The 14,336-nt window shown below is 38.7% G+C and overlaps 1 protein-coding gene across 4 annotated transcripts in view; it reads right to left on the bottom strand.

The window, feature by feature from the left end:
* exoc6 (exocyst complex component 6) overlaps positions 1-14,336 on the bottom strand; it is a 53,089-nt gene that overhangs the window by 12,185 nt on the left and 26,568 nt on the right. For 2 of the 4 annotated variants that reach the window (XM_063893005.1, XM_063893007.1), the window contains exons 13-22: positions 13,423-13,494; positions 13,225-13,322; positions 12,754-12,859; positions 12,265-12,374; positions 12,008-12,119; positions 11,786-11,920; positions 10,735-10,914; positions 10,064-10,093; positions 6,647-6,788; positions 6,106-6,179 (exon numbers count right to left, since the gene is read on the bottom strand). In XM_063893005.1, coding sequence (XP_063749075.1) covers positions 6,106-6,179; positions 6,647-6,788; positions 10,064-10,093; positions 10,735-10,914; positions 11,786-11,920; positions 12,008-12,119; positions 12,265-12,374; positions 12,754-12,859; positions 13,225-13,322; positions 13,423-13,494 — 1,059 coding nt within the window. The remainder of the gene's footprint in view (positions 1-6,105; positions 6,180-6,646; positions 6,789-10,063; positions 10,094-10,734; positions 10,915-11,785; positions 11,921-12,007; positions 12,120-12,264; positions 12,375-12,753; positions 12,860-13,224; positions 13,323-13,422; positions 13,495-14,336) is intronic. The other 2 variants (XM_063893006.1, XM_063893008.1) reach the window with 1 other exon arrangement.

The raw sequence follows: 14,336 nt of genomic DNA, 5'->3' as shown, positions 1-14,336 counted from the left end.
TAAACAGCGGGAAATCACTGCTTAGCACAAACTGTACATGTGCACACAGCATATACCAATTATGTTATATCATTTTGTGTTTTTCAACTTAAAGTAGAGTTTCCATTCTATTGGACAGAACTAAAACCACCAGACCATAATAGGGTTTGTCTTATCTATGACCCTTTTGAAAATGAAAAACATTGTTAAATTCCACATAGGTTGCTTATTTTTGTAGATGTACATATGGCAGGAAGTCTGAAGCCGTTTTGAAGCTCCTACGAACGATATTTTTATTTATATGAAAATATTTTCCCTGTCACCTGTAACAGTGCAACCCCTAGCAAGCTGGTTTATGTGATTAAATATTTCATTTATTATTATCTTTTTGTTACATTTGTTTGTATGTTACCAATACAACTTAATCCTGCTCTAGCTTCCTTCTGCCAGTGTATATTATAAGAAGGCGTACAGCATTTCAGTCATCAAAATAAATGACTATCAACAACAAAGAATATGTTACGGGCATCTTTTTGAAATGAGCCGCATACTGTAAATGTATTCAGTGAGACGTAAAACAAACAACGCTGAAAAATATATATCTTTACAATATATTTTAAAGGTGAAACTTCAACCTAGAAGGTAAAAAGGGACATCGTGTTGGTGTCCAGGGTTAGGCTGAGGTGAATGTCTGATTAATGGCAGGAGTCTGAGGGCAAAGAGATAGAGGTGTGTATAAACTATTGTCCCTGAGACATTGGTTCATGGTCTGCTGGGACAATCTTAGGTTTCACATTTTACTCTGAAACAATGAGTCAGGGCGTTCTGAAATTGGAGAAATCCCTCTCTGCTTTCCTTCCCTTTATGAAGCTTCACTTTGGATGTGTTCCATAAGATGCTATTGTCTCATTGACCAGTATTGTTATGTAAAAAACGAGTAATCATGGCTATTCTCTCTGTCACTATTAGAGTGGAAGTCAAGATTACATTATTTTACACTATGTTTAAACTTTTAGAAGCCTGTATGTTGTATCTTGTGTGTAGCTTTGAAATACAATGTGAATACAGCCCCTAACTTACATGTGAGAGACAGTCATTTTGTTTTCCATCATTTCAACATTTACACGCGTTATTGAGGTTGCATAAATAAATTGAGCGATGGAATGTTGTGGATTGCTGTTCTACTGCCCGGTAAAATTGTGAGGAAGTAGAGAGAAAAGCATCTCTATTACATGTCAACCAGAGAGTGCTGACAAGTAGATTTTTACACTGTGAAATATTCTGCTCAGTATGGATGTTGGTCACAATAACAAACAGCAAAGATCAGTTAATACATCAGATTTGTATGTTGATATTTGTAAAGGCCTGGAACATGACCAACTCACACAAAGGCATCTTTGCCACACTTTGCATGACCTACAGTAAAATCTGCCTCTATTCATGTTGTTTTTGACTTTGCATGCAGTCCCTCTGCCACACTCAGTGTGAGGCCACTGTTTGCACGTCTTTGTGTTTATGTCAACACTTGCAAGCTTGTTAGCAAGCATTGTGTAAATAGTTAACTCACAACTTTCTCCAACTATTTAAATGATATTGGGCCAAGCAGCATTTATATACAGTGGGGCAAAAAGTATTTAGTCAGCCACCAATTGTGCAAGTTCTCCCATTTAAAAAGATGAGAGAGGCCTGTAATTTTTATCATAGGTATACCTTCAACTATGAGAGACAGAATGGGGGAAAAATCCAGGAAATCACATTGTAGGATTTTTAATGAATTAATTGGTAAATTCCTCAGTAAAATAAGTATTTGGTCACCTACAAACAAGTAAGATTTCTGGCTCTCACAGACCTGTAACTTCTTCTTTAAGAGGCTCCTCTGTCCTCCACTTGTTACCTGTATTAATGGCACCTTTTTGAACTCGTTATCAGTATAAAAGACACCTGTCCACAACCTCAAACAGTCATACTCCAAACTCCACTATGGCCAAGACCAAAGAGCTGTCAAAGGAGACCAGAGACAACATTGTAGACCTGCACCAGGCTGGGAAAACTGAATCTGCAATAGGTAAGCAGCTTGGTGTGAAGAAATCAAGTGTGGGAGCAATTATTAGAAAATGGAAGACATACAAGACCACTGCTAATCTCCCTCGATCTGGGGCTCCACGCAAGATCTCACCCCGTGGGGTCAAAATGATCACAAGAACGGTGAGCAAAAATGCCAGAACCACACAGGGGGACCTAGTGAATGACCTGCAGAGAGCTGGGACCAAAGTAACAGAGGCTACCATCAGTAACACACTACGCCGCCAGGGACTTAAATCCTGCAGTTCCAGACGTGTCCCCCTGCTTAAGCCAGTACATGTCCAGGCCCGTCTGAAGTTTGCTAGAGGGCATTTGGATGATCCAGAAGAGGATTGGGAGAATGTCATATGGTCAGATGAAACCAAAATAGAACTTTTTGGTAAAAACTCAACTCGTCGTGTTTGGAGGAGAAAGAATGCAGAGTTGCATCCAAAGAACACCATACCTACTGTGAAGCATGGGGGTGGAAACATCATGCTTTGGGGCTGTTTTTCTGCAAAGGGACCAGGACGACTGATCCGTGTAAAGGAAAGAATGAATGGGGCCATGTATCGTGAGATTTTGAGTGAAAACCTCCTTCCATCAGCAAGGGCACTGAAGATGAAGCGTGGCTGGGTCTTTCAGCATGACAATGATCCCAAACACACCGCCAGGGCAACGAAGGAGTGGCTTCGTAAGAAGCATTTCAAGGTCCTGGAGTGGCCTAGCCTGTCTCCAGATCTCAACCCCATAGAAAATCTTTGGAGGGAGTTGAAAGTCCGTGTTGCCCAGCGACAGCCCCAAAACATCACTGCTTTAGAGGAGATCTGCATGGAGGAATGGGCCAAAATACCAGCAACAGTGTGTGAAAACCTTGTGAAGACTTACAGAAAACGTTTGACCTCTGTCATTGCCAACAAAGGGTATATAACAAAGTATTGAGATGAACTTTTGTTATTGACCAAATACTTATTTTCCACAATAATTTGAAATAAATTCTTTAAAAATCCTACAATGTGATTTCCTGGATTTCTTTTTCTCATTCTGTCTCTCATAGTTGAGGTATACCTATTATAAAAATTACAGGCCTCTCTCATCTTTTTAAATGGGAGAACTTGCACAATTGGTGGCTGACTAAATACTTTTTGCCCCACTGTATATTCAAACTATATCCTTAAATAGATAAGCTATTCACAAGAGAATGTACCGAATATATTCTCCACTTAGGATTTTTCTCCAAAACAACTGAAGTCACATTTTCCAGTCAGTTTCTGGCCAAATCAATACAGAGGTTTAACAGGAGTTTATCCCTCAATGCCGAGATAATTGGCTGATTCAAATCCCAAATCAAATGTATGTTAGAGGGTTGAGCATGTTTGTCTTTAGTGACAGTGATGTTATATTAAATGTCTGTTTAATATCTGTTTATGTTATTAAGTATTAGTGTATCGTGTTTCTCCGCAAACTAAAATGACGGAAATCTCTCTATCTGTGTATATATGACGTTTATTATCTCACCAACCCTTGGCCTTACCTACTTCAGGCTTGCCGTGTGTGAGGACCAGAGTAGTGTTTGTTAGAGCCTTCTCTAAGACAATTAGATGCTCATCAAAATCCACACACCAGTGCGGCCAGTACTGCCAACGACTATTATCCAAAAAGGACAATGGTGTCAAACATGTTGCATGTTTATTCATACAGTAATGTTACAGGTGCCTGGATTGTCCACACGATTTGTAGGCTTTTAAACAAAGGCTGCTGGATCTTGATTTTGGCCTTCCAACTATACGTTTTTTGCACATGATGCATATACTGTGGCGTTGCTAACATAATCACCTGATCACTTCAAATCCCAAGAAGCAGCTGCACAAGCACATACCGAGCCAGCAGCACACTAGTATTCTATAACGGTATCAATCTTAACATAAATCTGCCCCTCAATATAGTTCATGCATTCACTGCCTTTCTATAAATTACATGTGGTGGATTAAAATAGATAAATTAAGTACAGCATACAAATAATAGAAGTGTAATTTATTTTCCTAGAATGAATTTATAGATCATCAATCAAATACTCGTCATGCACAGGTTATTGAAGTGACCACTTAAACAAAATACTGTATAAATAAGTTTCACATTGTAGAAAATGTAAGCATATTTCCTAAAGACTTGACTTTTGACATATGTTATTTATGGAAGGTGATTGGATAACTGAGGAGTAGAATATTGTTGATCAAGATTTGTTTTAGTTAAGCACATGTTGCAGAAAACAGCAAATACTATCCCGTAATTCTGTTTCCAAGCCTTTTAGCATCTCCTTGTGTTATGACATCAGTTGGCCTACATGATTGACTTCCAATCGCTCTAAATGGTTAGAGGATAAAGATCTAAAAAGCAGTTATAGATATGGAATCAGGAGCCCTAAGATAAAGGGAAAGTAAAAGGCTGACCTCCGAGTTACCCCGGCCTGTGGATGCCTCCCAAAGCCTTCACCTAGGGCTAGGATTAACATGTCAAGCAGGCAGCCTGAATAAAAGGAACATCTTGTCTAATGAGCTGCATCAAATTGGGTTTAGAAGCAGTTCTTGTTCCTTAGCAGAATTACTCCAGGAAAACCCAAGTGTATTAAACTATAGTTTCACTTTAAGTCCATGAGTATTGAATCAAATCTGATAACTTCAGGCTTTGAAAATAAAAAGAGGTTTAGCATCAATATTTACTTTTTACGATTTGGTAATCATTAAAAAAATAGTTATTGGTAATTCTGTTATTTACGGACTGTTAGTTCTTTCATTTTATATGTATACCTACTTTTATAATGCTGCTACTTATTACTACTACCGGAATGTGTACTTATTAATTTGGTATTTTATTAACATGTGCTTACTTTATGTAATAAGTTAGTGTACTCTTATTTCCTTTTTTATCTGCATGTCTCCTTTGCTGTAACAATGTAAACTTCCCACTGTGGGACAAATAAAGGAAATGAATTAATGGGTTTAATCTGTGTTAAAAAAGCTTGGAAACAATTTTGAGGAATAAAATGACAATATTTGAATTACATATTGCAAAAATGGATCCGATATTTTAGTAACAGTCTTGGATGTATTGTTGAAAATAAACGTGTTACATAAATATAGAGAAGGCCCTCCACCCAGTACACACAAAGAACAGGTCACTGGGAACTGTTGGGATCACTGCAGAATCCAAACTCCATTACTTCTTATGCAGGAATTAGAAATAGAAAAATCAATCAATAATAAGAGCTTTTAATAAGATTCTACTACTGCTTTGTCTTAACTTTGAGATTAAGAAGAGGCAAACATATTTCTTCATCCTTTACTTGCTGCATCTCAATAAAGGTCTTTACTATAACATTACACATATCCAAATGTTGACTTCTTTATCTACTGTTTTTTTTTTTTGCACTTTCAACAAACGTACTGAGTATACCGAGGTGACCTGGACTGGATTCAGAACCAAGCCTCCACCTCGGGCTCAGATTAACCGGTCAGCAAAGACACAAGGTAATGAGAGCCAGCAACACTTTACATACCACTGGTGTTTACAACGAGAAGGGAGGCAGGGGGTTAGTGCGTGTGTGTTGCTGTAGGAATGTTTCCTGAGCAGGTGAACTCTGGGACATGTGAAAGTTGAAAAGGTTACACAGAGATGGCCAGCTCAACCCAATATTGTTGATGAGATGTGTGAAAGGTAAGATGTAGGATAGCTGAGAGTAAATAAGGTGAAGTGGAAAATGTTTTGAAGAAAATATAAAAAACTGCTCTTCTTCTAGGCATAACATAATGGTTTAGTGGTGATGTCAAAAGACTTAACGAAATCCTGTTCAAGAGCGTTGGAGTAGTGAAGACACTAGGAGTAAGTTACAGCTTTTAAAATGAAATGTTTTAGAGTGGATGTAGCGTGGGGATGGCAAAATACACCAGGATTGTCTTATTACTCCAAAGAACATCATCACATGGATGAAATAATATTAAATTAAGGTTTGTCTTCCTACAGAGACACATCATAAGTGACTTCAACAGAGCTCAGTTTATAGTTTACCTGTCGTAGGTCGATGAAGGCCAGCTGCAGTGTGTCTCCTTGGAAGCCAGGAACCGGCTCTGAGCTGGCAAACACTGAGAGGAAGCAGAAATACCACAAGACAACAATCAAATACACTTAGAGATTACAGTACACATAGTCAGTGTTAAAAAAGTATGCTTTATAATGATGGGACCACATATATACACATAATGTGACATGGACAGGTATTCAACAAAACACTAGATCAATAAAGGATTAAAATATACCTCAATGAAAAAAACACAACAGACTAACTTTTACTTTCATTACAAAATGAATAATTATTTTCTTTTTTTATTTGAAGAGTTAAAGAAGCTTAATCCGGTTTACTGAATCGTTTCTGATTATTGTTACTTTTTCATTGTGGATGTAAATTAGATGTCTGAATTGTGTCTCACTTTTCACATTTCTCTGGTGGAAACAGATTTTAATCCGACTTACATATCCCTTGTATACAGTCATTTAAAGACTTTGCAGGCCTGTTGATACAAGATTGAATAAAAATGAACATTGCACTTACATTCACACTGAATGACATCCAGGTTGAACTGCTGAATGGCCCCCATGCTGATCTGCTTGAGTTCCGTGTCCAGCAGCATCTGCATCAGGGATGTGGACAGATGCTTGCAGGCTGACATACACGCCGTCTGGGCCACTTTACCCTGGAGATGCACAGGAGGAAGGAGGAGGAGAAGGAAGGTGAAGGAGGATGGGAGGAGGAACAAGAGGGGAAGATGGACAGGTGCAGGAAATATTAGGATGAGGATGAGAAGCACAGATAATGGGTAAACTTTTAGGGTAAAGACCACTTGACCTGAAAGAAATTGTCTAATAATGTGTCACACACAGCTGACTGCCAAAAAGACAGTTTTGAAAACCATCTGAAAGACCTTTCAGCCTCAGCAGGAGAAAGACTGAAGGCAGCACCCCCATGTCTCTGCACCATGTATCCTATCCTGATGTATAAATCAGTGCAGACAGAAAGATCCATTAAGCCTAAAAGCAGTTATTTATATCGATATTCTGCATTGTGTTGATACACACAGTCAATGACAAAGGATAATTGACATAGATGCAAAACACTATGCACGTAACAGAGAAAAGCACTGAGACAGAGCAGGTGTGTGTTTGGTGGTACAGGTTTCTGGTTGAATGCCATTACGACTTAAATCCTTTGGTACTTAATTGTTCTAGAGGAATTTAAGGACCCGTCATACCAGGGAAGCATCTTTGACTTTGAGAAACACACATTATTTCGTCCTCTTATTATATTATTGGATGTTTTTTAGTCAGAGTGCATTTCTATTAAAGAACGGTTGGGGATTCTGGCTAAAGTCAGGCATGGTTAAATACCACTAGGAGAAAGTGAGCGAGTGAATGAACTAACAGACCCTAAACGTGCACACAAAGAGTCTTTGACAAAAACCAATGCAACGCTGAAATGGGTGTTGTTGAGTTACTGTTAGAGCCAGTATTTTGTTTTTATAAAAAAGCCCAGCTAGTGGTGACGTATGTAGTCGAAACAGTATAAAGGACTACAATTCCCACAGCGCCAGCCTCTAAGTGACAGAGATGAGCAACCTGTGGAAAAGACGCCCTCGAGGCACAGATTTTTTAACCGTTTCAGTTTCAAAGTTATACTATCCTTTAAATAGAAAGAAAGAAAGGACTACCTAAGTTGTTCACACTTTTATTAGAGTTTTTGTCCCTTTTGTTTGATATGTTTTGACTATTGTAAAGGCCTGTTTTCGTGTAAAAAGTTTGTTATTTTTATTTGAGCAAACCCATTGTGCATTATCACAACCATCTGAGGCCAAAACAATTCAACAACAATGCGAGTAAAACAAATATAAACAAGAGAAAACGCATTAGAAATGTCTGTTTAAGGCATCTCGTGGCTTGATGGAAAAAAGTGGTATTGTCCTTAATACATTTGTTTCCAACCCCCTATCAAGCCAGATAAATAGCTACTTTGAATGGGAAGTCCCCACATTAAAAAATATTTAATAGTTACACAGGGCATCTATTCTGTTTTTCTGATATCTGCTGAAACAGGCCATTTTTATACAATTTGCGACTAAAAAGGTTTAAAACCAATAACAAATGTTTTTTATTTTCAAACCTTTGCAAACATGCATAGCACTCCACATACACCACAGCATGTTTACAACTTCAAAGGAAATAAGAATTGTGAGCGTTTCCACTGCTTGAGGTGTTTAAAACAAACTATCCACAGTGAAACAAGTGGAATTTGAATTCCGTTCAACCTTCCCTCAAGTGTGTGAACCACTAACAGTAATTTGAATGTTTCTGTAAATTACAGTTAGTGTTTGTGGAACACAGAAACCGCTCAACACAATCCAGATCCACAGACACTCATGCAAAAACTCTGAAACCCAGGGATGATGTGGTGAGCTCACTGTCAGGGATAATGCACAGCCGATAGTGTTGTTGATTTACAGTTACATACAGAAACCCCGATTAAAAACACACTGAAGAGACACTCAGTGATTGGAGTAAAAACAGGAATCACTGTTGGCACAGAGGCTTAAGGTTAGAAAAACAGAATCATCCGTGGCTTTCCTTTCTCTGAGCTCCACAACATCCCTTTAACATCCTTCATGCTGACCGATGACCGGCAGACAGACAGCAGTGCGACATGGTGTGGCAGAAATAAGGTCTGTCCCTTTGCTGGTAGGCTGGTTTCACACTATAAAGCTATACAGGTTTGTTCAATCACAGAAGTTAGTTTCTGCATAGACAGGTAGCTCACTTAAGAGAATATTCACACACAGATGTGGCACACTGAGAAATACTTTACTCCATGCATGGCCACTGAGGGAAGTGCCTATATACTTCCACACTAAGCCTGCTCAATTACGAATGGCATGCATTAACACTAAGTCACCATTATGGTATTTGTAGCTTTAAAGTTAGATGGATGGATGGAAGATGATTTACTTTAAATGTCACAGATGCTACCATTGAACTGTATTTATGTGTATCTCTTTGATGATGATGGCCCAGACGGAATTAAAAAACATGACAATGAGAACAACTAAATCCTAAATTTAGAAAAACAATGGTTTAAGGACGGTTTCAACGCATGAGAGAGGATAGCCGCTTTTCTACAGTTTTATCCAATGTGATGTGGACAGAGAACATGTTACACAAACAACCTGAAATGGATGAATTAGTCTTGGTGCCTTGCTAGCAATATATATTTCTTGTCACAGCCCATTCTAGGTGTTAAGTCTCCCTGGCTATCATTTATACTTAACGACTTTTAGTTATTGAAGAATTGCCTTCACTTGTACCAGTGTCCTTTTCTGTTTGGAGAGAAATTGGTACAAATAAAAATATAATCCAAGATGAAATAACGACAGCACCCAACTAACATGTTAAAGCCAATTCATATTTTCTTTATGGCTCCACTGTGGGCATTGTGATGCAATGACATCATCGCATGCAGCCCAACATTTGTGACTGCATGGACTGTAACTTTATTAAACACCCCAATTTAATGCTCCTTTTTTATTCAAGTAATCCAGTCCAGTTGGTGGTGTATGCATCTCTAGCATGTTTGCTCAACAGAAGAGGTAAAAGATGACCATTTTATGAGTGACTGTTTTAGAGAGAATGTGTTGGGAGATTACCAACATGGATATCTGTTTTTTTTTAAAAGAAATACAATGATAAATAGAATTAAACATAATGCAGGGTGGATCAGTAAATGCACATGCATAGAACTCTGGACCGACGTGTTTGTGTTATAAATGGAACCACACACATTTCCGCCTGAGGTGAACGGTTACCACAGGTGTCCGAAGAACCAACAAGCCTATAGTGTCTACAGTCAAACATTAGCATGCTTTCATCTCCCCTCTGCCTGTACAGTGGCAGCATAGTGTTGTAACAGCCAGGCAGGAATACTCACCGACATCGATGCATGGTCATTGTTGTTATTCTGAGCAGAGACACCCCAAAACCAACCAAAAATGGAGGAGGGGGAGGAAAAGAGGGAAAGGACAGGAAAAGAAATGTGGCAACAATAAATGGACAGGAGGAGGTAAATTCAACTAGAGATATCTTTCATGCTCGGTAAGTTAAATTAATCAAGGAATAAAACAAATTAGTAACAGCGCTGCTCATTTGAGGGGGGGTTGATGGGGCCATTCTTATAAGAATAATGTCATTCAAGAAAGGAAAAGAGACGTTGGAGAGAAATGCAGGAGTGGAACTCAACAAGCTGTAGCTGTTAGCTATTAAAACACATTGACTGACCTTTAACCCTTTGATATGTCTTGTTGAACATAATGTGTGCAAAGCAGTCAGTAACAGCATACTAACCATGCATATGGACACTCAATTTTAAGTTCACAATGTAAACACACATTTAATTAGGGATGTGATGAACACGTAGCAACACCAGGAAATGGGGTTAAGGGAAAATGCAAGGAAAATAAAATCACATCCCTACTAACAACAAAACACAATCGGAACTACCAAACACCATCAAGCTGATAAGATGTGTCTATAAACTAAAAAGAGAAGGTCCCAGCAGTTCAAAGGGAGACAATGTGTGACGGGTTGGTGGATCAGACTCACCGGGAGGTGAGTGAAGACCTGGAAAGTGGAGCGCAGGAAGTTGATCAGGTCCATGAGGTATCCTGAGGCTCGCCCGTCCGACTCAGCCATCCCCCATTCATAGTCCGCTAACTGGATGAACTCATCGATCTTCTGGTTGAGTTTGGTATAAATCTCTCCCTCTGCAGCATGACGAGCATCCTGGAAAATAGATTTTATAAGCCACCTTTGCCAGACTTAATACAGTTTTCAATATAGTTATAGAACACATTGAGCAGGAATCAACTCAGAGATATGCAAACCTGAGAAGTGTACAGCTAGCCGTTATGCTAACCTTTTTGTCAGACCATATTCATTTAATGTATTCCTTAAATGTAGCTAAGCTTGATTGAATTGTGAGTGATTTGAACAAGCCTGGATTTTTCCCTTGTTCAACAATAGCTTAAAGTTGATCGAGAACTGTTGTCACTCAAATCAGACCTTAAAAACTAATGTATTATCAGTGAACATGTGTTCCATTGTCACACTCATGATTGATAGCAGGAAAAGAGATATTTCCTCATTTCCCCCTAGGGTTATTAAAGTATATCTGATTCTGAAAGGTGCAAAAATACATGCATATGCCATTTCCCACACAAACTAGTATTTTTAAAAGAAGATTATCTATCATGGTGCAAACTGATGCTTGACGGTGTTTCAATATCCATTTATTCATTAAACTGAGTGAGTGGAATGATGCACCCAGCTCTACAATGGTTGGAGTATTGTTACAGTGTCGGACAAAAAGCCAGTTCTGGATCAACCATACGATCAGAACAGAACTGACCAATGTGTTGTAGTTCAGCTGAGCTCAAAAGATACTTTGAAATAATTTGGTGTGGCTAGTATCACATTGCTTTCTAAAAACTGAATTTACTGCAGGTCTATTTGTAAGAGTAGAACAGCCAGCCACCAGGTCGGCTAGAAAGGAAATGATGTGAATCCTCTCATCCCTTGCAAAAGTTTAGAAAATATAGAAAAGCAGAATCAATTGACAATCTATAATTGACAAAGGGCAATACAAACCCTTTACCTTGAACGTGGACAAGCCATAGAGTCTTGTGGTGTGAACCGTTTCAGGGGAGACGTTGGTGATGTTGGTTATAAACTCCTCCAGATACTTGCAGGCCTGCTCCAGATGGGTGGTGTTGATGATGATCTGCACAAGCTACAGAAACAAGGGGACACCTTCAGATTTAATGTCACACTTAAATAACAGTGTGTGATTTTGCTTGGTAACAGCAGTGGTTCCTACCTCGGTTAGTCCTATGTGAGGCTTCTTGATGAGGTTCTGCAGACAGCTGCTGAGTGTTCTCGTCAGCAGCAGGTTGGTGGATTTACGCAACATGTCATCAATCTCTGTTGAACTGGACACACAAACAGTTTTACTGTCGATCAATTTCAGACATCGAGTTGTGCAACAAAGAGGAAACTGATTAGCACTGTAGAAGTGTTCTAGCATCTGTCCTAAAATACTCAAAGTACACACATGTTAATGTTGTGTGGACCTACCTCCGGTGTAGAGACTCAGAGAACTTGAGGCTGGCGTAGATTAACTCTTTGACCTGTGTGTAGATCTGAGGGACAGACTGGGACATTGGCAGCTTCTTTGGAAAGTCCTGCTGCTCACACACACGCACACAAAACACAGAGAAAGACAGTATTAATTGACCTATTATCTAATATATATTCAGTTTTAAAATCTCTAGTCTCACTTCTTTGCTTGCATGTTTATGGTTGTATAAATGTAATTGCAGTGGAATGTAGGGAACGGAGGGTAAGAGGGTGTGGTTGAAAGGAGCCTTTATTAGATTCCTTGCCTTACCTTAAGATTAAACATGACAATGAACTTAAGTCTGTATTAATAAAGATTTCCAAAGGGGCAAGTAAAAATGTTCTTTGTGGCAGTAGACTTCGGATCTACTTGCATGATTAAGCGAGTTTTAAAAAACATGTATTTTGAAACTGTGATGTGTCAGTGCATGGCACTTGAAGTTGTACCTTCTCTATCTCAGCATCATGGAAGGGAAAGCGGCTGACAACCAGTTTATACTCCTCCTCTGTCTCCACAGGGATGGGACTGTAGTTGTCCGACTCAAAAATCTCTCTGTGGAATAAAACACAATTTAATGGGGGAGCACATTCACATGTTGGGTTAGTATTAGAGCTTTGACATTCTCTCTCTGTCTTTACATAAATGTTCTAAAAGTACAAAGTACAAAAGTCAAAACTCCTGCGACATTTTGCCGACAGTGCCTAAGTTTTAAACTTTTAGGACCTTACTCTTCTCTATGCACCTTACCAAGTGCCAGAAAAAACCACTACACATGTCCTGAGAGAAACTTCTAAAGGAACTCTTTATCATTGATTCGCTTTATTTGATTCGCTGTTTAGGAATCAAATAAAGAAAATTGCATTCTGCTTGGTTTAATGTAAAAAATAGTTATAGACACACCCATCAGCAGATCTCACCTGAAAACCAGAGCCCACTTCTTCAGTAGAGTTTCATTGTACTGGTCTCTGACCTCAAACAGCAGGTCAAACAGCCGGTTCACTGGAAATCCATAACCCTGAACACACACAGAAAACCATGTGAGTTCATCACAGTTATACTCCACGCCTTGGAGTACGGAGATGTCTAAATAAAGCACAGCTAGATTGTGAGCCAACCTGTAGTGTGTCAGCAAAGATGACTATGAGGTTCTTCAGCTCCAGGACCAGGTCTGGGTCATCACAGTACGACTGGGAATAACAAACAGCATAATCAGTGAACAACACCCAAATGCATGAGAGGGGAAAAACAGCAACAATAATATAATAAGTCTTTTTGAAGAAATGTAAGTAGGATTTCTAAAGAAATGTGATGTTCACAAATAGTTAAATAAAATAAAATAATGAACAAAAAGGATATTTATCATTCCAAATTGCAAGGGATATGGTGATCCAAAAATGTATTCATTAAGTTATGTTCTTGTTAAAGTGCAACAATAACACACCACTCTAACTCTAACCTCTGTATTGGTGTTTCAGTCCGTCTTAAACATTTATTTTTTAGGGATGCACTCATTCCACGTTATATGTTATCAGTGTTTCATTAATAAGCTTTGTGTCTGACTGGGTGGAAGACACATGTGTAAGGCAACATCTAGCTTGACATATAAATTGCTTTCCTAACTTTCTAAGCGAGATAGAGACAGATCTAAATGTAATGAATGTATATGTATTATTAAAGTAACATAATCCAATAAAAAAACAAGAGGAATTACAATTCAAATTTAAACATTTTGTAAGCAGCAGAAAATTGTCCAAAAAAAGTAATATAATGGTGAATGGCAGGGGGATTTGGATTTAAATGTGCCTTGCTAGTGCTTAACTAGAGCTTTTACACTGCATGCCATCATTTAACCATCCACACATATTCCTACGCTGATGCTATACAAGGTGCCGAACTGCTCATCATTATTCAGTGGTGATTATCCCATTGCTACAAATCTGACACGTCTTCCAGTTATCTCTGTAAACTGTGTGCATAAAGTGTTTTAATAGAAAGCTTGACAGGCGGAGCAACAGTAACAGTAATAGGG

Source organism: Eleginops maclovinus, chromosome 10 (assembly GCF_036324505.1).
Source record: "Eleginops maclovinus isolate JMC-PN-2008 ecotype Puerto Natales chromosome 10, JC_Emac_rtc_rv5, whole genome shotgun sequence".
NCBI classification, from domain to species: domain Eukaryota; kingdom Metazoa; phylum Chordata; class Actinopteri; order Perciformes; family Eleginopidae; genus Eleginops; species Eleginops maclovinus.
Note: the sequence above shows the minus strand (reverse complement) of the source record. Positions and strands in the feature narration are given on the sequence as shown.